The sequence below is a fragment of the Cibotium barometz genome, chromosome 25, assembly GCF_041138505.1.
Source record: "Cibotium barometz isolate CiBa-2024 chromosome 25, ASM4113850v1, whole genome shotgun sequence".
Lineage (NCBI taxonomy): Eukaryota > Viridiplantae > Streptophyta > Polypodiopsida > Cyatheales > Cibotiaceae > Cibotium > Cibotium barometz.
Window position 1 is genome coordinate 15927070 of NC_141070.1, and position 24646 is coordinate 15951715.

Sequence of the window (24646 nt, forward strand, 5' to 3'; positions counted from 1 at the left end):
TTCAATGGGCTGGTGGTCCCTCCATGGGAGCGAAGATGTTTGTTTTTACATATTTTTTATAAGGTTTGCGAGTTCAATGGGTTGGTGGTTCCTCCATGGAAGTGGAGATGCCTATCTTTGGCGATTTTTACACCACACTATAACCACAACATATGTACATTCTTTAAGAATGGTGTTCCCTTGGAAGTGGGTTAAGCTTGCCATGGACATTCTTGTGCTTGTCCTGAGGAATCTTTTGTGTCGAAGTGCCCGTCCATGTGCGTCCCGGCTTGTCGGTGGGCCCATCTAAAGCACTCCCTTGAACAAGTCCTCATCCAAGGGGTGGTGGGTCATTGGTGACAGTGGGAAGAGCTGATGTGGCAACCATGTAGACTTGGGTTCTACAATCAAGCCTAGGTGGCAGTCCACATAGGACAACTATGTTTTCATCATTTTCTCTACTTCAACCCTTTATTTTGGTCTTCCACAGCTCATCGCCAGAGCCAGCATCGTTTTTATGTATTTTTTCCCTACGCCCGCAGCTCTGTGTGTAGCTCATACCCCTTTCGCTCGATCGACTTTTCTGAACTCCAATTGGGTTGCTGCTGCTGCTGTGGGCGTGGGAGCCCTTCTTCTACAACTTCGGGGCAAGCGATGCTCTCCTTCAGAAAATCAGAGCATCTCATCTTCTTCTGAGTAAGTCTCTCAATTTCCTTGCGTTTTTTATTTTCTGAGTAAGTTTCTCAAATTTCTTTTTCGCTCTGATGATGAGCTTCCGCCACAGAATTGATTTTAAAAAAGATAAAGGACTTTTCATCGCCCTCTTCATTAAGGAAAAAGCACACCTTAATTATGATGCTTTATTGTTAAGTTATGTTATCAACCATCAGGTCAAACTCGGTTGCTTCTTCCGATTAGTTGGATTATTAGGTCAAAATAGGTGGAACTCTTTACTTAAAATGTGGCAATGGCTTTTTTTTTCTTTTTGGTGGGGAGGGTGTGTACATGACCATGGAGCATAAACTCTACATGGGCTGTCAGCACACGCCATTGAGCAGATCCGATCAAGAGTTTCTCAATGATTTGTAATTGTTGTATCGGATAGCTGGCTGGTGCAGGTTCGAATTGTTGACATTGTACCTACTGTGGTGTGAATGTTTCTGTGAAGCAGTGCCCGGTTCTCTAATGTTTTGTGATTGCAATGTCAGTTTAATGTTGCTTCTTTCAAGCTTTGTAAACAGGGTCGTTCTTTGTCAGCTAGAAACACGGGGTTCCTTGACCAGCCTCCAAACCAAGCTATGGCTCATGTGAACCATCTGTTTTCATCCTGTTTAGTTAGCTTTCTCGGCCTTCTTCTCTTTCGTGGGCTCCTCCAGCTTCTCTGAGTCATTTGCATTTGAGTATCATGGGCTCTCAGACGTTTTGGATCCTTTTGTGCTGCCCTCCGTTTGAGTATCTCTTCAGAGCTTATGTCCTCCCCTGAAGCTGCCACCTCATCAGCTTTGCAAGGCTGTGACAAGCATGCATAATTATTCCTCAAAGAATTACTTGAATATTTTCAACAAAAAACATGTGGTTTTTCTTCCAAAAAACCAATGAGTATTTTACAGAAAATTGGGGTGGAAATAAAAAAATCCAGATTTCACACTACTAATTTTGACCAAACCCTTCACCCATTTCTCTTCCAGACCTGACCACGGATAGCCCCTACGGTTGTTCACACTCAGACACTCTTTGCATACAAAAACTTGAGCTCTATGCAAGAATGGGCGCCCTTGCTAATCACTCGAGTGATCATGTTGTTGCATTTTAAGCACCCGTTGCATCATTTGAGCAATCAGCAAGAAGAAGCAGAAAGAGCTTGCGTGAAAGCTAAATAAGATTGTCATCATGAGCAAAAAGATGCCAATTGTGCTTACAACTAGAATGGAAGAGATTACCAAGGGTGTTTTTTCACCAGGGGTAGGTGCAGGAGGGAGTTTTTCCTCAAGGTACCGAAGTTTCCTGGGATTTAGGACTAGTGAACAAACATGAGGAGGTGCCACTTTAGCTTTAGAAGAATTGGCAAATGTTTAGAGCTCGGAGTTGGTGACAACCCCAATGAAACAGATCCAATAGACCATAGTCTTGACTCTTTAAGTTCACTAGAGTAATGTGATTAGAGAATCCAGGTTAACAACCAGTGTCTCACTAATCCAACCTTAGGTTTGACAGCTCCATAGCACGCTCAAGCATAAGGAAAGTTAAAATGACGTATTCATTTGAGTACAAGGTCTTTGGATCCCTAGATCACTTTGTTATTGGACAAACCACCATACAATTCCATACTACACACAAAAGGCACCCTCAAGTTTGGCAACCCATAGGCCTACTCCACGATGGTTCTTCTACGTTTCTTGGTTGCCCATCTTCTTGTGGGCTGCCCACGTTGCTTCCCACCCATGCCCGACTTGTCTACCTTGATTTCTAGTGCCTTGCACTTTACCTAATAAACATCATGGATGATTTTACAACATTTCAACATCAAGTGGAATACAGAACTGTCCGAGACTTCACACAATTGAGTGGCCAACCTACCTTGACACACCTTGATGGCGATTGCATTGTTGCATGAAACTGACACCGAAATGGTTGATGTGTATGGAATGGAAATGACCTAAAATTAGGAAATGGAAACAACTAAAAAATGGCAAGTCTTTAACATTATACATTACCCATAAAAGGTAAAATTGTAGAATTAAATAGAAATGATGTAAAAGTGTGAGAATGAAGTGTCATTAAAATTAGGAAATGGAAACAACTAAAAAATGGCAAGTCTTTAACATTATACATTACCCATAAAAGGTAAAATTGTAGAATTAAATAGAAATGACGTAAAAGTGTGAGAATTAAGTGTCATGTGTACACATGGACATGGCTAATCACTAATCTCCAGGTTAATCCTTGATTTGGGTAGCAGATAAACATAAATAGTAGGCTTAGGGCACTTGCAAGGCTCAAGAGCATGTAGAAGAATCCCCCGTAAGGTCAGGACAGTAGTTGGCAGGGTGGACAAGGACATACAAAAGAAGTTGGGAATTATATATTTCAATGGGTTGTGTCCTAGCTACTAGTCGACAGCAGGTGGGCCAGGTCATGGGCATGTGGAGAGCCTATAAAGGGCTAGGCAAAGAGCCTATATATATACCTAGATGAATCCAAGAACATACCCAAATTCACCTTATAAGAAAGTGCAATTGTCATGTGCACACATGTACATGCTTCTCACAAGGGGCTAACCATAAGGAGGCAACAAGATAAAGAAAGATGATCAGAATAGAACCAAAATTTGGGAGCATTTTCTGTCCATGGGATATTCTCCAGCCTATAAAAGGCAAGTTTGCTCATTGTTTTAGTCATTCACTCCCCCTTTGGGTGTGGGTCTAGATTAGGACTAGAATAGGCGTTCTACCTTTTCATGGAAGGCAGCCCATGGCTGCAAGACTCTATGTACCTTTTTGTACCACTAGGGAGGATGATCCTCCAAGGGGTGGAGTGAGTGCCGGACTCATTTCTCATGAATGAAGACCAAGACGGTGTTCAGAGACAGGGCAGGAACGGATTGGGGATTGGATGGAACAGATGCATAGATCTTATTCAGAGTCGGGGTGGATTTGGAGACTGGGCTGGGTTTTCAGTGAAAAAGAGTTGCCAGAGATGGATTGGATGACAAAAGGACTCCAGGAAAGGGAAAGGAATGGGTTGCTGATAGAACATATTGGAATCCCGTCATCAAGTTTAGCAGAGGGGGATGTCATGTGCAAAGGTTTTGCCCATGGACATGTCCTGAAGCTAGTCTTGAAGGGGCAGCCAGAAAAAGAGATTAGAACCAGGGATTTTGGAGCATGAAGCGCAGATTTGGCAAGTGTTGGACTGGGAGAAGGACAAGGAAGACCTGTTGTCTGCATAGAATAGGTGTGGGTCTAGACTAGGACTAGAATAGGTGTTCTACCTTTTCATGGAAGGCAGCCCATGGCTGCAAGAATCTATGTACCTTTTTGTGCCATATGAAAATATTTGAATTTTCAGCCCTCTCTCTCTCTCTCTCCCCCTTCTGTCTACGTTTTTGCATCAGCATGTTCTAGATGGTGTTTAGGGTTGAAAGAAGACTCTCAGAGCTTCCGCATGTAACATTGGTATCAGAGCATCAGGCTCAGCAAGGCTAAACCCTAATTCAGTCCCATATGAAGGTGTACATGTCCAAGGTACAGGAAAGTGCTCAGGTACGAAGCCCAAGGCAAGGAACACAAGACCGGGAAGAGCTCCCAGGAGGTTGGTTGGTGGTGTTCCACAAAGCCCAAAGGGGATGGCAGTCCTGTGAGCCAGGAAAGGCTTTCGGGCAACGGTTCCAAGGGAGGATGATCCTCCAAGGGGTGGAGTGAGAGTGCCAGACTCATTTCTCAGGAATGAAGACCAAGACGGTGTTCAGAGACAAGGCATGAACGGATTGGGGACTGGATGGAACAGATGCTTAGATCTTATTCAGAGTTAGAGTGGATTTGGGGCCCGGGCCGTGCATTCATTGAAAAGGTTGCCAGAGTAGGAAGGATGACAGAGGGACTCCGGGAATAACATGGGATGATGACAGTCATCCAAGAATCAGATTGGAATCGCGTCATCAAGTTTAGTAGAGGGGGATGTCATGTGCACACACATGTACATGCTTCTCACAGGGACTAATCCTAAGGAGGCAACAAGATAAAGAAGAGATGATCAGAACAGAATTAGATTTTAGGAGCATTTTTTGTGGAGTATTCCCTGTCGACTGCATCATTATGTGAATTATTTGTCCTGGAGCTGGTTGACCAGCAGTCGGCCAGTCCATGGGATATTCTCCAGCCTATAAAAGGCAAGTTTGCTCATTGTTTTAGTCTATTCACTCCCCCTTTGGGTGTGGGTCTAGACTAGGACTAGAATAGGTGTTAGGTGTTCTACCTTTTCATGGAAGGTAGCCCATGGTTGCAAGAATCTATGTACCTTTTTGTACCATATGAAAATATTGAATTTCCAGCTCTCTCTCTCTCTCTCTCTCTCTCTCTCTCTCTCTTCTGTCTATGTTTTTGCATCAGCATGTTCTAGATGGTGTTTAGGGCTGAAAGAAGACTCTCAGAGCTTCCGCATGTAACAGCAATCAGTCCTAGTGGTCTTTAGATTCTCCTTTTGGAAGGCCAAAGGCCACAGATTTGTACAGTCCTATTGATAGCCCAAATTCACCTTATAAGAAAGTGCAATTAGTCCTAGTGGTCTTTAGATTCTCTTTTTGGAAGGCCAAAGGCCACAGATTTGTACAATCCTATTGATAGCTTTTTGTACTGTATAATATACTGAACACACAGCTATCTCTCTCTCTCTCCTCTCTGTGTCTTTGTTGGTGACTTGCATCAAGGTTCCTATTCAATTGCTTAGGGCTGAAAGAAGACGCACAAAGCTTCCGTGCATGTGACATTGGTATCAGATCATCAAGCTCAGAAACGCTAACTGCTGAAGGTGTCCCACGACGGTGCACAGGTCCAAGGAGAGTAACACAGCTAGGGTAGAAATCCCATGGGGCTGGTCAGTGTCAGCAAAACCCAAGAGAGTGGCAGTCCTGAGGGTCGGATGCATAGTTGCAATGAAACGTGTTTCATTCAATTTGAATGAAATGAAATGTTTCATATGAATGAAACGCATTTCATTCGTGTCCACCTGGGAACTGTACGATTTAGGCGTTTTTTAACCTAGATTCTTTAGTTTTGACTTGAAAACACGTTTTAATATGTAAATGATGCATGTTTAATATTGTTTTTCAAGGAAGGCAACATATTTTTTACATATTATAAACTTATATACAAATTTTGGGGCTTGTAATCCCCTTGTTTTGTATGAAACGTTTATGAAACGTCTGGGATTTGAAAGAAACGTTTATGAAACGCGTTTCATGGAAGGAAGGCTCTCGGGAAAACGGTTCCAAGTTGGTGGAGCAAAGATGCCACAACCAACCTCGGGAAGGAGACCATTGTAGTCTTCAGGCTATCCTGACGTCATCCTTGCTAGCCCTTAGCCTCCTAGGCGGGTCCTATTAGTCCCCATGCCCAACTAAGCCCTAACCCTAACCCTAACCCTAACGCAAGCCCTTAACCTAACCTTGGGTTAGCACATCTCCTTAACCTTGGTTATCCTAACCCTCGGGTAACACCGGTCCTCAGCTCAATTGGGGATGTAACAGCTAGCTAGGTTTACATAGCATGCATGATCTAGATCTGCGTTTTTTTATTGTTTATATCCCTTCATTGCAATATATAATAGTTTAGGTCTATGGTCTTCTGTGTTGTGTCTTTGTGATTTTGTTTAGCGTTAATTCATGTTTTGTTTAGCCTTAATCATCATTTTAATCTTCCGTTGTCAGCACACATGTTACACCTCAAGCACACCCTAGTGACGTGGTGTGTTTCTCCCATGATCTGTTTGTCCTCTTTGGTCTTGTTAGGGCTGCATATTCATAATAACCATAGGGGGAGGGCCAAAGAAGCCTATGACATTCTCGTATGGTGTCGTGCTGTCTAGTTTGCAGAGCTCTCTTTGTCACGGGGTATCTCTAGCGAAAATAACCTAGACTTGTATGATTTGTGAACTACGTCATGTGACAGAGGCCCAAACTCTTAGTGGAAGCGTCCTTGTATCTCGTACTAGACTTGGGCACCTATACATGTAGTCCTCCTTTGACTCTCCCCAATCATGCAGAATCTGCATATCTGCATGTCTCCTGGAATGCCCTATGCTCTTCCTGTGTCCATTTGAAGGAAGACACTCTCAATTGACCAATGGCAATCCTCATGGCATGCGATGTGTTTGTGGAGATAGTTGGGTCTCTCAATGAATCCATCCTTTGAAATTGCTTAATATAATTCATGGGACGCTCAGGGGACAAAAACCATGTCCGAAGAACCACTCCATGTTGTAAGCCATATTCTATAAAGGGACATGGCTATGTGTGTCTTGAGGAGGGGGCGTGTGTGTGTTCGTCTTAGCCATTGGGACCTAATGCAGTGTCTATTTGCATTTTCTGTTTTTTAAATGGTTCACATTAGAAAGATATGGATGAAAACAATAATTTATGGCAACTGTATGAATAACCTTTCAAGCCTTTACAACAACCTTTGTAGCTGCAGAACTTCCATTTTACCAGGATCTTATTAAGGTGGAAGAAATATCAATATTTTAACAGTTGGAGTTGTCCGGCACTAAGATTAAGCTAGAGTAACTTACCTCATATGGCTTACACTCTAGTTACTAGCTTAAAGATATACTCGTATTGTAAACTTCACACAGTCTAAGATCTATTTTTCTCTAGACATTGTCATAATTTACTGTCACAAAATTCCTTACAGCTTCTATTTTTCTTCTGTTCGTGTGTGGCATGTGGAGCCTGACATGATATATATGTATGGCTGGTGTAGCCTGACATGGTGTGTCTGTGTGGCATATGGAGCCTTGCATGACAGTACATGTATGGCTGGTGTAGCTTGACATGATAGTACATGTGTGGCTTGTGGGACCTGACATGGTGTACATGTATGGCCCATGGAGCCTGTCATGATGAAGTTCTCTGGGACTAGCTATCTTGGAGATCTTTTGTATTTATGTTCTGGGAAGGTTCCGGAAGAGGATCATGAGCCCTGGATATTTTATCGGATACAACTGAGCAGATGGGTGTTTCTTCCAATCTAGTTGCACTCGTGTGTGCATGACTTTGATTTTATCGTTGGATGACTTGTCTTGTTTGCCTAGACAATGCCTGAGATTTCTGCCTGTGTTGTCCATGGGACCGGGGACGCTTGGGTGCCCTGTGGGCGTGTATGTGCACATCTGTTTGGGACTGACAGGTGGTCTACATGTGTTTTGCAGGTGGTAAGTATTCCCAAAAACTCAATTTACAGCTTTATGAGTTCACATGCTAATAATACATGTGGCGGCCAAAAGTTGGGCATTGGACATTATTTGGGCCTCCTTCAAGTAGGCGCCCCCTTCTGGACCTAAAAAGCACACCTGGGAGCTAAAACTGGAAGAAGCGCTCTAATCTTAAGTAAGACTCCAATTTTATGTGAGTTGCTTTTCTGGGTGCATGGGAGCTGCTTGACTGTTTTATACAGGCTGTTTATAGCCTTATACCGCGCAAAAACCTAATAGGTGCATGGAAAGTGCTGGCCGACCCCTTCTGCATGTTCTCCACTGCTGGCCGGCTGATTTCCAACTTGAACAGAGGCTGGACAGAGGATAAAAATAGGGAGGAAGAGCTGGTCGTGGGCATCTGGACAGTTTTCTTTTTGACCGGGGGCTTGCAGGCTTGTGTACAACTGCAGGTCGATTTCTTCTAAGGCTACTGAGGGCTGGTTGACTACTGAAAACAACCTTTGAGGGCTGGTCGACTTGCTCTATGAGCCAGACAGGAAGAAGACGATGATGTTGAGTTGTCCCGGGCTGATGTGGGAGTGCTATGGGCTGTCCATAGTTGTCGTGCATGTGCTTGATGCCGGGAATGCGCACTTGTGCTGAGAATTGTCAGCAAATTCAGTTTATGTTATGTTTTCTTGTTTTCATATTGTATTGGAAGAAACAGGTGTAGCCAGTGGTGGTGAACACTGGGCACCGGCAAAGTTGTATCGGAAGCAGACTCCTTTTTGGTAATCTAACCATGGGGGAGGGGGGGGGTCAGCCCATCTTCTGGCCCCTAGTGTGGTGTACTGTTGAGATTTGTCATCTTGTTTTATCTGGCATGCTTATGTGTATTTTCAGATTTCATGCTTGATTAGATTTTCCGTGTTCAGTTGCCCTTCCGTTTACAATTACAAAAATTTTTGACACATTTTTTCTGGGTGTAGGAGATGGTCGGTATGCATCGTGTAGGCAGCACAAGCAATGTGGCAAATGCAGCACGCTCTCGCAAAGAACGGCGCTTAACATATGTTCTTTGCGATTCTTATGATTCAAAGGTTTTTGTCTGAGTCCCTATAGAATGCTCATGATTGTGTGCTGAATTGCTACTGAGAGCTATTGGTTTTGAACTAGCAATTTTAAAGAGTTCTACTTGTGCATGGCAGCATTGTTCAGGGATAAACTGCCTCACAGTAAGCTCTCCTCCTGTCTATGACGGTGGAAGCAATGCCATCTTATTTAGTGGCAGTCGCGATGGGACTTTGAAAAGGTGGGAAGTGAGTGATGAAACCGCCATTTGTACGGCAACATTCGAATCACATATTGACTGGGTAGGTGGTGTTGGTACTTTGTCAGCCCATTTTTTACCATTTAATCTAGCCTGCTTTTAACCAGTTTATTTTCACAGGTAAATGATGCCGTTTTGTTGGGCAAAACACTAGTTTCATGCTCATCTGACACTACCATTAAGGTGTGCTCCAGTTTGATTTTATATGCTGTTCTATTTTATTAGTTGATATACAGTAAATTGATAGATTTTTTTTTAATTTTATTTTTTGATGAGAGAGGGTTCTGAGTTTAGATGCCACTAGGGTAGATTTGAACCTGGTACCTCCTTGGGAGGCATGAGTGCTACTGCTGGGCTATATCCCAGGAGGCAAATTGATAGATTGTTGAGAGGACTAAGATTTAGTAGATTAAACCATAGCATTGTGTTTTGCAGTTTCTTTCTTACATCATATGCAATGTGTGTGTCCCGAAGGAAGGGTGTTTCGTCCATGTGGGCAAGTGACGTGGACTGCCATGTCATTTGTGCCAGCACAGATGATGTGGCACTCTACATCACTGCTCCACATGGACAAATTGTATGAAGTCAAGTGGATGCCATTCACTCTGCAATTTTAAAACAAATCTTATTTGTGCAAGTACTAAAAATTCTTACGAGGCTGCTTAATATTTTTGGATTTGCTTGGGTGTTTCTATCATTTTAGACTTGGGGAGCTTTTTCGGATGATGGGTGTTGTCTGAAAACGTTCCGGCAGCACTCGGATTATGTTATTTCCCTTGCAGCAGCAAAGAATGTAAGTTCCTGAAGATGTTTGTCCACCCTGGTAATTGCACCAATAAGAACACGGCTGAAGCTATGGCCACGATGAGAATGTTAGTTGGCTTCATGATTAAGTGTTTATTGCTTCTTTTTTCCTGCACAATGTAGAGCAATATTATTGCCTCTGCCGGCCTTGGCGGCGAAGTGTTTGTGTGGGATTTGGATGCAGCCAATGTACCCTTATCAAAGGCTGTTGTGGAGGAAACTGGATGTGAAGCTAGTGTCAGCTCGGGGCCACCTGGTCAAATTACGGGTAGTGAGCGCTCCACTGTGGCCAGCTACAACATTGCTGTGCCAAATGTGGCATCATTGCAAGGCTATACACCCATTACAGCCAAGGGGCATAAGGAATCTGTATATGCTTTGGCTATGAATGACGCTGGTACCATACTCGTGTCGGGAGGCACAGAGAAGGTTAGGCTGTGTGTGATAAAATATGATAACGACTTCTTAAGACTTTTAAACTGTGGCGTGATCATTGTTAGGTTAAAATTTGGCCATGTATCTTGAAAATAGTTGCTGCTAATATGTGACAGGCAGTTAGAGTGTGGGATCCTAGAAGTGGGACAAAGACGATGAAGTTAAAAGGCCACACCGACAATATACGGGCTCTCTCACTGGATCCCTCTGGCAGGTAACAAGGCTGGAAGAAGTGGCTGCTTTATATATGTACGTCCGCATGAGTTGCATGTCAACATGCCCACATAAGGTCATGTCATATGTCCTTATGAGGTGATTTGGTTGTTTTTTTTGGACAGGTTCTGCTTGTCTGGGTCTTCGGATTCGATGATCAGGTGTGTGCATTTGGCATTCATAGCTTGTGAAGGATTGCATTATAAGATACAAACTCTTAGTTTGGCCATTTGCATGCTGTTTTTTTCTATGCTGGTTCCTGATCTCAACCAAGTATGATGTCGTGTGGAACAGGTTATGGGATTTGGGACAGCAGCGGTGTGTGCACTCTTATGCTGTCCATACTGACTCTGTGTGGGCCCTTGCGACCACTTCTTCATTCAATCATGTTTACAGTGGCGGGCGTGATCTTTCTGTGAGTTCTGGTTTCTTCTTAACTGTGAATTTTAATGCTAAGAGGGGAAAAAGTTGATGTTTTTGTTATGGATTGTATTGTTTGGTAACAGGTCTACTTGACAGATTTGTCATCTCGTGAGAGCTTGCTTGTCTGTTCAGAGGAATACCCTATTCTTTCTTTAGCCTTGGAAGGTGACGACTGGTTGTGGGTTGCAACATCAGACTCTTCACTGCGCAAGTGGCCCACCAAAGAGCGAAGCGCAGCCAAAAACTTGTCTAGGGCAAGCTCTTTTGTGGCTGGCACTCTACCCTTTGCTAGAGCTAGGGCATGCCTAGAAAGCTCTCCTCCTGTAAGTATAGATCTAATTTCATTGGTTTATTTGATCCTCCTTCAAGAACATGAACACTGAGGAGCCAAAGGCCTTTAGGTCAACATTAAGGGATTTATAAAACTATAGTAATGTTTAAAGGTTTAATAAGGCTTTATTATGTCTGCAGACTCCATTGAATACAAAGCCAGCATGTATTGTGGCTGGAACACCTGGAATTGTCCGGCATACAGTGCTCAATGATAGGCGGCATGTGTTGACTAAGGTCTGCCTTTCTATCGAAAAATTTAATTACTTTAAGGGGGCTTCCTACCTCTAGATTTTTCTAGAAAATCACCATCTAGCTTTCTCAATTCCTTTTATTTTTTTCCAAAAAAAAAGGATGCCACAGGAGTTGTAAAGCTCTGGGAGATCACCAAAGGAGCCGTAATTGCTGACTTTGGCAAGGTAATAAAGTTGATTATTCCAAAAAAAAAATTCGAGGGCTGGCCGTTAACAGGTGTATTGATTGTGAAACTTCTCCTCTTGAATGGAGACCTTGCAGAATGCGTAGGATTTTAGTGTCAGAGCTTTTTGATATGTAACTCACACATGTGCTTGCTTGCCAGGTCACCTTTGAAGAAAAGGAGAAAGAGTTGTTCGAAATGGTAATTAGTTGCAATTCCGTTCTTGATGGGTCTTTTTAAAGAAAAAACAGAGGTAGTTTAAACAGCTTTCTAATCTGTATTGGAATTTAAATGCATTGATAAGGCTTTTTTTTTTGTGTGTGTGTGTGGGGGGGGGGTGGGATTATAGGTCAGTATACCTACGTGGTTTACGATGGATACACGGCTGGGGAGCATCTCTGTTCACCTTGAAACGCCTCAATGCTTCTCGGCAGAAATGTATGCTGTTGACCTCCAGGTTCCGGGAGCTTCTGAAGACCAAAAAGTAAGAATGCTGGACTATTATCGTTCTTTAGTGCCTAATATTTGCTGTTATGCATCTAGTCACTAATTCATTAGGATTAGCGCAAGGGTCTGGACTCCGCTGTCTCATGACCTCATTATGATGCTGATTGCTGATTATCGATGCTATTTTAACCCGAAAAAGTGGTATCAATAGCATCAGAGCTTGGGTATAAAGAATCAGAGCTTGGGTATATAAATTCTTTATACCCAAGCTCTATTGTCTTTATACTTGAGCTCTAATGTTATTGATGGCATGGTTTACATTTTCTTTGTCATGCTCACTTGTCGGTGCTTGACCATGGTCTCTAAGGTTCAGGCCAGCCAGGGGCTTGTGATACCAAGGCCATCCGTATGCAGAATGCAGCCATGGGCACTTCTCATGCACGTTGCTCGTCTCCCTCCTTTTCTAGAGTGCTAAATATCTCTTTTGTATTGCCGAAGAAGCCAATTCTATGAAAAACAAATGATGAATGTGAGAGATATGTTTTTCTTTAGTACTCATGATCATTGGGTATGCTGATCATTTATGATTTAAGTGTATGAAAGGTAAGTATGTTCTCAAATTTTGTGTGTGGGTGTCTCACACACGCACACGCACATGCATACTCGCACAAACACATGTGGCGTTTTTGTTCCCATTCCCTAATTCCTATACGCTGTTCCTGTTTTCTTGGGGTGCCTCCTGTTTCTTTTCCTGTTCCGTTACCGTTACATTGTGACTATGATGCACAAGTCTTCCAGCTTTTCCATATCAACCCAGATGCGGCTGTGGTACACGGATACAAGGATCCTTTGTCATTGCACATTGGCATGGTGTTTGAGAATGGTAGGATTGTATAAGCATGGACGGATGTCAGTTGTTATCTAATGGCGAATGAGAATAGCAGCATAGGTTATGAAGTAGAGTTCCCCTCTTTGAGTTCATGCTATCATTGAAGTCACTTTGTATTGAAATTTTGCAGATGAACTTAGGCCAGGAGACACTTCGAGGACTCTTCGCCCATTGGTTGATCTGCAGACGACAGAAAGCAGCAGCGTTACCTATTGCAAATGGGGATGTGCAATCCAGTCGTGAAGCTGGAAACGGTAATCATGCTAGTGGAAGAGTATCAACAAACTTGGATTCACATTCGGTTGCTGAAAACCACACTCCAACAATGTATCCTGCATTTGAGTTCTCGACTTCGTCTCTCCCTTCAATCATATCCGAGGGCTGTCAGGGAGGTCCATGGCGGAAAAAGCTCACGGAGCTGGACGGAACTGAGGACGATAAATCTCTTCCTTCATGGTGTTTGGACTGTTTGCTACATGGAAGACTTCCTCCTAGGGAAAACACAAAGTATATATCTGCTTATGCTATCTTTTCTTGAACCCTGCAGTTCATTCATTGCTATTAAATCCATTCTTGAATGGTTTTCAGCCTTGAATCAAAGGATACTGATGACACTTTTGTGCACTAACATTAAAGATGCAGTTTTTATCTACACCCTTATGAGGGATCTATCACGCCAGTGCTTACACAGGGAAAGTTGAGTGCTCCACGCATACTACGAATCAACAAGGTACTTCTTTCTTCAAACTATAGTGGTCATATGTACATGCTTACCCCCTTTCAATCCCATCCTCATATGTTCTTTTGGTTTGGGCCATCCAAACCATATGGGGAGGTTTTGTATGCACAGATGTAAATGGGAACAAGCCATGGTGTGACATTGGCTAGTGACATAGGCGTTAGAGTTTCTCATTAGACATGTCTGTGAGTCTTGGTGGGAAGTTGAGAGCTTCACGCATACGAAAATTTTTGGCGGTTCTAACCATATGAGGAGGTTTTATATGAACTGTTGTAAATGGCAACAAGCCATGCCGTGACATTGCAATCCCATTAACAGAGATCTTGAAGGACAATGGTTATAACATATTCCACCTCTAACATGTCCATGGGTTACACCCCATCAAATAGGTGGAAAATCCACACGACTCCAAAGTCATGGAATCAAAATATCCCCATGACCTCGGAGTATCAAACGGTCCAACCGTTAACTGGTCTAAACATTCGGTCTAAGATTGAGAGATTGTGTTTTCACACATAACTAGTAGATACTAATGTCTACTTTAGGGCAAGTATAAAACTCCTTATCAACTTCTGTGTATGTCCGGTGTCCTTGAATAGCCTGAAGACAACATCTGGCTAACAACCACTTTCATGCCACCAAATTGAGATGAACCAAAGGTCCATGCAATTCCATTAAAAGAGATCCCGAAGGACAATGGTTATAACAAATTCCACCTCTAACATGTCCATGGGTTACACCCTATCGAACGTGATGAAAATCCACATGACTCCAAAGTCCTAGAATCAAAATAACCCCGTGGAACTACGTCCACCCCGGAGTATCAAACGGTCCAACCATCAACTGGTCTAGACATCGAGTCTTAAGCCCAATAAGTTCCAAACTTTTTATCACTCTCGCGAACAATTTCGAGGGTGCCTCATGCATCAATATTAGTTGGCAACACGAGAGAGTGTGTGATGAATCATAAAACTTGTCATGCTACGAGTGATATGCCAATGCTCATACAACCAAAAAAGTCCCTTATCTTGTGTGTGATGAATCATAAAACTTGTCACCCTATGAGTGATATGCCAATGCTCAGACAACCAAAAAAGTCCCTTATCTTGTGTGTGATGAATCATAAAACTTGTCACCCTATGAGTGATATGCCAATGCTTAGACAATCAAGAAACTTGTCAACCTACGAGTGTTGGACATGTCATCTCCAGCCCATTTTATTCCATTTTATGCCACTATTTATCTAGATATTTATATGATGTAATTCAGGATTTTTCCTATATTTTTTCAGCTATTTTAGGCATTTTTATCAATTATGGACATTTGTCCTCTAGCCCTACAAGCTGACTGGCTCTACAGATATGTATATAAGCATGGACATTGTTCATTCATAATTCAATCAATACTTTTCAGTTTCTGGCTCAAGTGTTGGATCTCTCTTGGCTGTCTACTCTCTCTTGTGTGATCTCTACTTGCTTCCGCTTCATATATACATATTCTCACATGGTATCAGAGATCTTGTGCTTCCATAGATCAGCAAGAAGAGTTTTTCAGCTTGTGTTTTTTTTCTCCTCTAGCTCCCTTGGTGGCTGAATTTTGGAGATCTACTTATATATATATATATATATATTTTAAAACAGTGATTCGGGGCTGTTTTTTTTGCCTCCTGGACAGCAGTTCTTTGTTGTGTTTTGTATTCTGTGCCTACCCCGGACTAGTGGTAGCACCATGCACTTGCTCCATTAGCCTCTCCCTCCCTTACTTCTCCATGCATCGTGTCGGTGTGAGGGCAAAAGGACGAAAGGACCAGATGTACGAGAGATCAAAGCAAAACAACCCAGCATGAAATAGGTGAGTGAGTCTATATATAATGGTGAGTGAACATATGTACAAGAGGCCCTCTGATGTGAGGTGACTCTGAGTAGAAAGACCAATGCAGAAGCAGAGATGATGTCGGAGATGAAGCATAGTCTATGACGAAGGCTCGTGTCGATGTGAGGCAAAGCACTCCGAGAGGTGGTTAGTGTCGATGAATCGCATTGGTAGATGTAGAGGCACTCCGAGGTGGTAGTGGCAGCGGAAGATGAGGTGATGCAGACTCTGGTGGCGGGTGCTGCGGTACCCGAGGTGGTAGATGAAGAGCAGAGAGGGATGCCGTCCCAAGTGGTGTAGTGGTGCAAGCACTGGTGAGACAAGGGTGTTGCGTACCTGAAGGGTGCAAGCTTTGGTGACAAGGGTGCTGCGAACCTAAAGGGTGAAGAGCAGAGAGGGCTGCCGTCCGGAGTGGTGCTGATGGTGAAGCCTACTTGCAACCTTTCTGTTGTAAATTCAAGAGGAGGATTCCATGGCTTCTACACCGACTGTCATCTCTTCATGCATTCCTCAACTTCCCAAGGAATCCATCTTAGATGGATCATGGAACCAATTATCCTGATTGGGCACTACAGATGAAGACTCCTTTGGTATCATCGGCTATGGGGTATTTTTTCTGGTATTGATGCCTCTCTTGATGCAACATCTCCTCAGGCTGTCATTAATGCCTGGGCTGACAAAGATGCAAGGGCTCATGCCTTCATCTTCTTCAACATAAAACCCTCTATTGATCGTCAATTTGATGACAATAATGAGATAACTGTAGAAGAATTGTGGGATACCATCCAAAGGAGGTATTCCTGTGAGATCTTTGCTGAGAAGGTAGCTTTCGAGAATCAGCTCTCCAACCTGAAGATTGCCGATACTGCTAACATCATGGATTCTGTTACGGAGTTCATAACCATTCAGAAGCAGTTAGTCTCTTTGGGGAGCAAAGTTATCGACGAGGACTTTGTCAATTGGCTCCTCGCCAAATTGCCTGAGACTTTGTTTGCTTTTTGTGATACTATATCACTTCTTCCTTCTACTCTTGATCTACATACCATTGTTGGCATGCTTCAGGATAGGGCCATGAGAAAGAAGACCAACTAGGGTACTTTTGAGACCCTTCTTCAAGCTAAGGACAAAAGCAAATGGTAGTCCAAGGTTTCCACGAGCAACAAAGGTGACCACAAGCCTGCCAACAATCTTGCTCATAAGAAGCTTATTTGTCATTATTGTTATCTCAAAGATCACATTGAGTTTGATTATCGCAAGCAGAAGAGAGAAGGTGGTTCTGCTAAGAAACCTCCCAATCAAACCTCTTCATCCACCAACCAAACTCAAAAATCCTCTTCCACCAAGGAGACTGTCTTCATCGGTATTGAGGAGCTTTCCTCTAACTCTCGTGCTCATTTCAAGGCTGTCTTCGGAATGTCCTCCTCAACAATCCTTACGTGGTGGTACCCAGTCTTCAAGTCCATTTTCGAGAACACCTTGGTCCCATTCAGCCTCTTGAGAATATAATCTATTCGAGGCTTCGGGAACTTACTCTTGATAGTTAGCTTATTGAGTGCACGATAATCGACACACAATCGAGAAGAACCATCCTTCTTCCCGACGAACAGGATCAATGCTACAAATGGTGACACGTTGGGATGTATGAAGCCAGATTGCAACAGTTCTTGGAGTTGGCGGTCCAACTCTGATTCCATTGCCTTGGATAGTTGGTATGGAAACTTGCTTGGGGGATCCAAGCTTGGGAGGAGGTCTATCTTGTGGTCGTCCGGTCTATAGACAGGGGAAGCTGGGGAGGGAGATTATCCCGAAGAAAAATCTTCCGAAACTTTTCATGGAGAGACTGATACTTCTGTGAAGCACTGGTCACTGTTTGGGCAGTGTGGATGTATATCATCGTGCATTGTGCATCTTTTCTGTTTTCTCGTTTAACCACTGCAGCTTTTGGACACATTCTGGGCTAATCTGTAAAGTGTACCTGTCCCAATCGATCTCTGGCTAGAACTTGTGAAACCATTGAATTCCCAGAATTATGTTTGCCCCTCCTACAAGAGGGACAACCATAAAATCTCGTACAAACTCTATGCCTTGAATAACTAATTTAGCACCTTGAACTTCAAACTTGATACACGTCGTCATGCCTATGCTAAAACCCTCAACTTTCTTGTCCACCGAAGTCGGGATGAAAGAGGCTCGCCGAGCGGCTTGTTCTGTCATGTTGCCGCTATCAAACAAGATGACGACTCTCTGGCCACCTATGTAGCCAAAGGTCTTGAGCAATTCGTTGCGCTCATACTCCTGGTCTTGGGCACCGTTCTGCTTATCTTCGAGCTCCCAGCTAACGATTGCACCAACTGGAGCACTGGGATATGAAGAACTAAGGACAGCCGGTGGGGTATGTGTGAGATGGGCTCACCACAGAAGCCGTGGAGGCCAAGGTGGGTGTTTGTGGAGTGGTAGTCTTCTTTGGACAATCTCTAGAAGTGTCCTTTTGTGTGACCAAAGAAACACCTACCCTTCTCCTTGTTCTAAGCTGTCTCCTCAGCACTCAATTTTCCACTAGTCTTGCCTGCCTGAGCTTTTTGGTCTTGAGTAAGCTTGGGTGCGTTAGTTGAGCTCTTGGAGCCGGAGGCTCCTGTGCTCTGTTCTAGAAAGACCATGTGTAACATGCGGAAGCTTTGGGGTCGAATCGGTAACTTCAATGCTCTGAATTCAGCAATCTTTCACGACAAAAATAACGCACAAAACTGAAGTAGATGTGTAGAAATTAGAGAGAGAGAAAGAAAGAAAGCTTTATTAACGTCTACTAGAGGCCGAAGTCGGCCTATGAGAGAGAGAGAGAGAGAGAGAGAGAGAGAGAGAGAGACACTGTATTGGGTCCCAAATACCCTCTGTAGGGGCCCCAGCACGAATGGTGTATTTGCTTTATTAGAATGATGCAAATCAGAAAATAAAGACTGAACTTTGACCTATTTTGGTTGAGATAGATCTCTGCCCTTGACCTTCAGCTTTCACCCTTGCGTTAGCTTCTCCCTTGGCTGTCTGGGCCCTTGAGATGCTTCAGCACTTCGTGAAATATGAGATAGAATGAATGAAAACAAGGCTGGCCTTTTATACCCCCTCAGGTACCCAGTCAGCCAGCAGCATGAAGTTGGGTGGCAGCAATTAATGCTCACGCCTTGTGAAAATAGCAATAAAATGCTGAAAAGGTTTCACATTCTGAAAAAGTGGCCTGGCCACTTGCGCATGGGCTATGGGCTGCTGGGCAGCCTGTGTAGGCTGTCCCACACCGGGCGATAGCCCCTCTAGGGCCTGGGACCCAGTTGGCTGGCTGCATAAGGCCATAGTGCTGGCCAGCAGCCCCTTCCAGCCTAACACATGGCTGGTGGGCACAGCCAGGGCCCTCCTGGCCCCTTGGGGGTGGTTCTACACCTCCCCATGCCCACATTAAGGGGTAGCCCTATGGGTTGGCCCCATCTCTACATGCATGTCCGCATAGAGGTCTGGCATCTAGTAGCACACCAGATACACAGAACAATTGACATCATTCTAGAGGGAGACTCACAGCGCGGACTAGCTTTGTGTCATGTGTAGGACAATGCACACGTGACCTCGGACGCATAGAGTGGAACCTTGGCTGACTCGTCATGGACTGGGCTCACATTGGACCAGTTTCCACTCCAGGTCCTGCACCTTCTTATTCAAATATGTCCACGTGGTAATCCAAGTGTAGGATGCACGTGACATCCCTTCTGGTTCTGGCCTTTTCCCCTCGAGACAGTTGCCTTGGGAGTGGCAAGGTGGGAAGTCTTGGGCTTTCTGCCATTGTGCTTCATTTTAGCACTCTGCGCATACGAGAGTGTGTCTTCGAAGGTGGCTAGCCTAAACATACGCACCTCCGACTCGATTTGCGTGTCCAGGGAATAAAGGAACTGTCCTTTCTTGTCCTTGTCAGATAAGCCTAATTGCAAACATAAGTTTGAATTTTTATTGGCAAATTGAAGGATTGGTTGCATGTTTTGACGTGCCCTCTAAACTCGTCTTCAAGTTGCTCAAGGTAATGGGGTGGTAGAAACCGTCGCTTAAGGGCGAGGACCAACTCGTCCCAAACATAAGCCGCCATACCCAATCTGGTGTGGGCATGATCCCACTGGGTCCACCAAGGAATGGCTTCACCTTCCAAATACCAACTAGCCAAGATCACTCTGTCAGTATCATTTTTTCTAATTGCAGCAAAATAAGCTTCAAACTAATGCAACTAGGAATAAAGAGTTGTGGGGTTGAGCTTACCATTATACTTACTAAAGTTCATTTTCTTGGAAAGATGACTGGAGGAAGCCGCTGGTGTCATTCTTGCATCTAAAGCCGCAAGGTATCTTTCATGTTCCACGCGTCCCCTGGCGTCTTCTTGTGAGTAGCACGGGATGCTGCCGCACGGTCTTCCATCATATCTCCATTGCTTGCGTCCTCAACTCAAGCGTCGAACTCGGTTGCGGTCGTAACCCTTCAAAAGGGTCATTTGGTAGACGATCTGCTCTTGGGATCTAGGAAATGGAAGGAGAGGGAGGAGGAGACGAAGAAAGAGGGGCTAGAAAATGGGTGTGCTCTTCCAGGGCCAAGATCTGCGTCTTCTGCTCTTCCAATTTGGTGCTTTGTATTGCGAGTTCTTGCATCATCTATTGGAACATATCCTGTACACTCATGTCTGTCGCCCTCGAAGGACTACTTGGTGCACTTTGTTCCCAAGTTCGTCGTTGTCTCTCTTCGTCGTAGCTTTGCTATAGCAAGAAAATGCGCTTTCTTTTCAGAGCGCAATCTGACCATCCACTATGCGTGTGGGAGACTTTTGGAGGCTGAAAACCAACCGTCCTTTGAGGGACAGGAGTCACACCAAAAGGGGTGGTCCACTGGAGTCTAGAAACCAACCACACAAGCGAGAAAAAGAAAATCTTTTTTTTTTCCTGGCTAAATCTTTACACTTGAAGAAGGCTCTGATACCAATGTAGCATGCGGAAGCTTCATGGAAGAATCGGTAACTTCAATGCTCAGAATTCAGCAATCATTCACGACGATTATAACGCACAATACTAAAGAAGATGTGCAGAAAATAGAGAGAGAGAGAGAGAGAAGAGGACACAGTAGTGGGTCCCACCCACCACGAATGGTGTATTTGCTTTATTAGAATGATGTAAATCTGAAAATAAAGACTTAAATCTTGACCTACACTGTTCACCTTGGTTGGAGCTTTTTCCCCTTGGTTGTCTTGGCCCTTGGAACGCACCACCACTTTTGAATTCAACACTGGGTATTTATACCCCTTAAGATGGCTGGTCGGCTGCCCCAAACAAGGCCGGCCTGCTGATTATTCTCATGACCAGGTAAAATCGCATTTAATGCTGATTTAATCCATCGTTTCACACTGGACAAGAGGCTGGCCAGTCTTGCGCATGGACTAGGCTGCTGGGCAGCCTTGCGCAAGCAATGTGGGCTGCCCCCCACATCTAGCCGACTGGCTGGGCAAGGCCCAGGGCCATGTCGGCTGCCTGGCTAGGGCTGTTAGCAAACCAAATACACAGATCATTTGACATCATTCCAGAGGGAGACTCACAGTATGGACTTGCATTGCTTTATGTGTAGGACAATGCACACTTGACCTCGGATGTGTAGAGTGGAACACTGCTGACTTGTTCTGGACTGGGCTCACATGGGACTAGTTTCCACTCCAGGTCCTGCACCTTCTTGTTCAGATATGTCTACATGGCATCCAAGTGTAGGATGCATGTGACATATGGATTGGGTGGTTGATAGTGGGTGTACTACTTACATGACTCTTGACAGGAGCATTCTTCATGACATTCATTTGAGCTCTTTGACGGTGTCCATTGGTGATGCTTCCAACTTGGAGGCCTCTTCGGTTGGTAATGTGCGACTTAACTCTTCCCCAGGCCAGCCTTCTACCATTCGGGATGTGCTTCATGTTTCGAAGCTCTCCCGCAATCTCCTTGAGATCATTGACACTAGTACCTTGCAGATTGTTGCCATAGGTATCTAGGAAGGCGGTCTTTATCGGTTGAGGGATTTTGGTGGCTCTTTGAACGAGTCCCAATTTCATTGCTGCAACTTCTTCACAGCTATCATGCCTTAGTAGCTTATGTGGATATAGATTTGTGGCATGTTCGCTACGAACATCTAAATTATACTTTTTTGCAGTTGTTGTCTTCTCAGCAGATGGTCAAGGGTCTTCCACCACAAACCCTCTCACTCCACTTGTGTGGCTTGTCTTCATGGTGGCAAGCAACATTGAGATGCCTTTCCTCACGAGGGTACTCATCAGACTTCTTATCTTCTCGAGCTCATTCATATGGACTTGTGCGGTCCCATGCGGACTACTACCCAAGGAGGAGCCAAGTACTTTATGCTTATTATTGATGATTACTCACGCAAAAGGTTCGACAAGATCGCTCTGACAACGGAGAAGAATTCATCTCCAAAGCCTTTCATATTTTTTGCTCACAGCAAGGTATTGTTGGAAGGTTTGCGATTTCGAGCGCGTCATCTATGGCTAGAAGGTGCCTTGGATTATCCCATAAGTGGAAGCATGGGAAGTTGAAGAGCCATATATAGGCTAGAGTGGCACCTTGTCATAATCTTCTCCTCCGGCCGGTGTTTTGGGAGGCAGCTCACCGGGACGGGCGTGTGTGGTCCTGGGCGGCTCAGGCATGTGTGGTCTTGGGCGACCCCCTCGTGCCTCGGTGGCTTGTGGAGCTCGAATCGAGGGAGGGTGTTGCAAGGTTGGCGATTTCGAGCGTGTGATCTATGGCTAGAAGGTGCCTTGGATTATCCCATAAGTGGAAGCATGGGAAGTTGAAGAGCCATATATAGGCTAGAGTGGCACCTTGTCATAATCATCTCCTCCGGCCGGTGTTTTGGGAGGCTCACTAGGAGATGGGAGCCCGGTGAAGATCCCTACACTCCCCACGTTCCCGGTGGACCGTCAGTTGGACGGGAACAACTACGGCATATGAAAGGTTATGATGGAATCTGTTATGGAGTCTTACGACCTCTCTAATTTCGTTGTTGTTGGGGTTCCACGGCCGGAAGTAGAGGAAGGGGAGTTACTGTCGATCCGAAAGGACCGGGAGTCACAGGCACATATGTGGGATCATGTCAACGCTAGGGTCCGTTCGTTTATCTTCCTCGACTGCACACCGCAGGTAATCAATCATGTAAAGCACATGACGCTGGTCAGAGGTATATGGCAGCATTTGGCCTCTCTTTACAACAGGGTATCGCCCATGAAGAGGATTTCCTTGGAAGTACAGATGCGGGTTATGAGCCCTACAAAGTCGTTGACGATGCGAGAGCATATTAATAAGCTGTAGGCTCTTTAGTAAGAAGTTCTTCAGGCTAGGAAGGAGATATCGTCAGAGGACATGGCCATCACGTTGCTGTCGCATTTGCCCTCTCAGTACTCAGCATTTTACTCGTCTTTGATTACCAGTGGCAGGCACAGCACCATCACGTGGGAGGAGCTTGTGTCCATGGTCTTGGACCAGGAGGAATGATTCACGAACCCTCCTCAGGGTGGAGGTTCGAAGGCCTTAACTGGCCAACGGTCGAAAGGCTGTAACACGGGCAAAGGGAAGGCTTCATCGGAGAAGTTTTCTGAGAAGAAGTCCGTTACTGACCGCGAGAAACTAAAGGCAGAGAGGACCTGTAATGATTGTGGCGAGAAAGGCCACTATTGGAGGCAGTGTCCCAAGCAGAAGACCGAGAAGGGTGAGGATTCCTCAGCAGCAGTCATGAAGACTCCGTCTTTTGTGCACCTGGAGAGGTGATGGACACCGATGTTTCATTTTCTTCAGGCAGGGAGGAGGTTGGAGGATTCTCCGCAGGGAGTGGATTCTAGACAGCGGTGCTTCTAGGTACATGACTCCTTGCTGTTCAGATTTACAGGATCTCTGCAGGTATTCTGGTCACATTCTTACTGGGGATACATCCACTATCCCAGTTCACAGTGAGGGCAAGTTGGAGATAGTTCCTGATGGCAGAGGGAGGAAGCATTTCTCCGAGGTGTTGTATGTTCCGTCACTTGGTTTTCAATTTGTTGTCAGTGCATCAGGTTTGCAAGACTGGCGTACGGGTGGAGTTTGATGAGCATTTTGTTGCTCTCCGGGACAAAGCAACTAGCCAGGTGGTTTGGGATGGTGGAGTGGAGAATGGAGTTTACAAGCTTTCAGCACTCTCTCTCCCAGGTCGTCAGGTTTGTGATGAGTGGCAGTCTGGTAATGGCCACTTAAGTGTGGATACGCTGCAGATGCAGGCTTTCTGGAACCAGATGGTGGATAGCTTGCCAGTTGATGGCAGCAGTTGGCAGGAACTTTCCAGTACTGATGTTGGTGGTTCTTGTGTTCGTCAGTCAGAGGAAACTGAACAGGTAACCTATGCTCTGATGTCTCGTAGTATTCGGGACAAAGAAACTCCTGTATATGAGGATGTTCTTTCTAAGGGACCTCTCGGAAAGCCAGGTAGGTGGGAGTTGATTGCTTGCAGAAGGAGGTGGTTTCTCCAAGCTTTGTGGTTTCGGATTTAGAGGTGGTTGACAGGTTTCAGAAGGCCTTGCGTGGTCTTCAGCAGGTTTCCAGGAGTAGGCTTTGCACCGTAATAGGTGTTGATCCTTGTGATGCCTCTTTGACTCAGAAGCAGAATGGTTCATTGATCTAGTTGATGGACACCAGATTGGACGAGAGCTTCCTGATGAGGCAGTTGAGCTCATGGTTTCAGATGACTCTTTGGGAGGCACGATTGCATATCCTGTGGTTTCTGTAGCATGCGAAGGATCATGGACTCTTTTACACAGGA

General features: G+C 44.7%; 1 protein-coding gene across 2 annotated transcripts in view; it reads left to right on the forward strand.

Moving 5' to 3' along the window:
* Positions 1–449: 449 nt before the first annotated feature.
* The window catches only part of LOC147624300 (uncharacterized), a 46134-nt gene continuing 21937 nt past the window's right edge, over positions 450–24646 (forward strand). Inside the window, exons 1-16 of one of the 2 annotated variants that reach the window (XM_086819270.1) lie at positions 450–675; positions 8877–8987; positions 9096–9260; positions 9338–9400; positions 9921–10010; positions 10145–10450; positions 10573–10670; positions 10795–10830; positions 10964–11084; positions 11176–11415; positions 11564–11659; positions 11776–11841; positions 12003–12041; positions 12190–12324; positions 13307–13683; positions 13813–13906. In XM_086819270.1, the coding sequence (XP_086675396.1) occupies positions 8880–8987; positions 9096–9260; positions 9338–9400; positions 9921–10010; positions 10145–10450; positions 10573–10670; positions 10795–10830; positions 10964–11084; positions 11176–11415; positions 11564–11659; positions 11776–11841; positions 12003–12041; positions 12190–12324; positions 13307–13683; positions 13813–13906 (2034 nt within the window). In that variant the 5' untranslated portion in view covers positions 450–675; positions 8877–8879. The remainder of the gene's footprint in view (positions 676–8876; positions 8988–9095; positions 9261–9337; positions 9401–9920; positions 10011–10144; positions 10451–10572; positions 10671–10794; positions 10831–10963; positions 11085–11175; positions 11416–11563; positions 11660–11775; positions 11842–12002; positions 12042–12189; positions 12325–13306; positions 13684–13812; positions 13907–24646) is intronic. The other variant, XM_086819271.1, reaches the window with a different exon arrangement.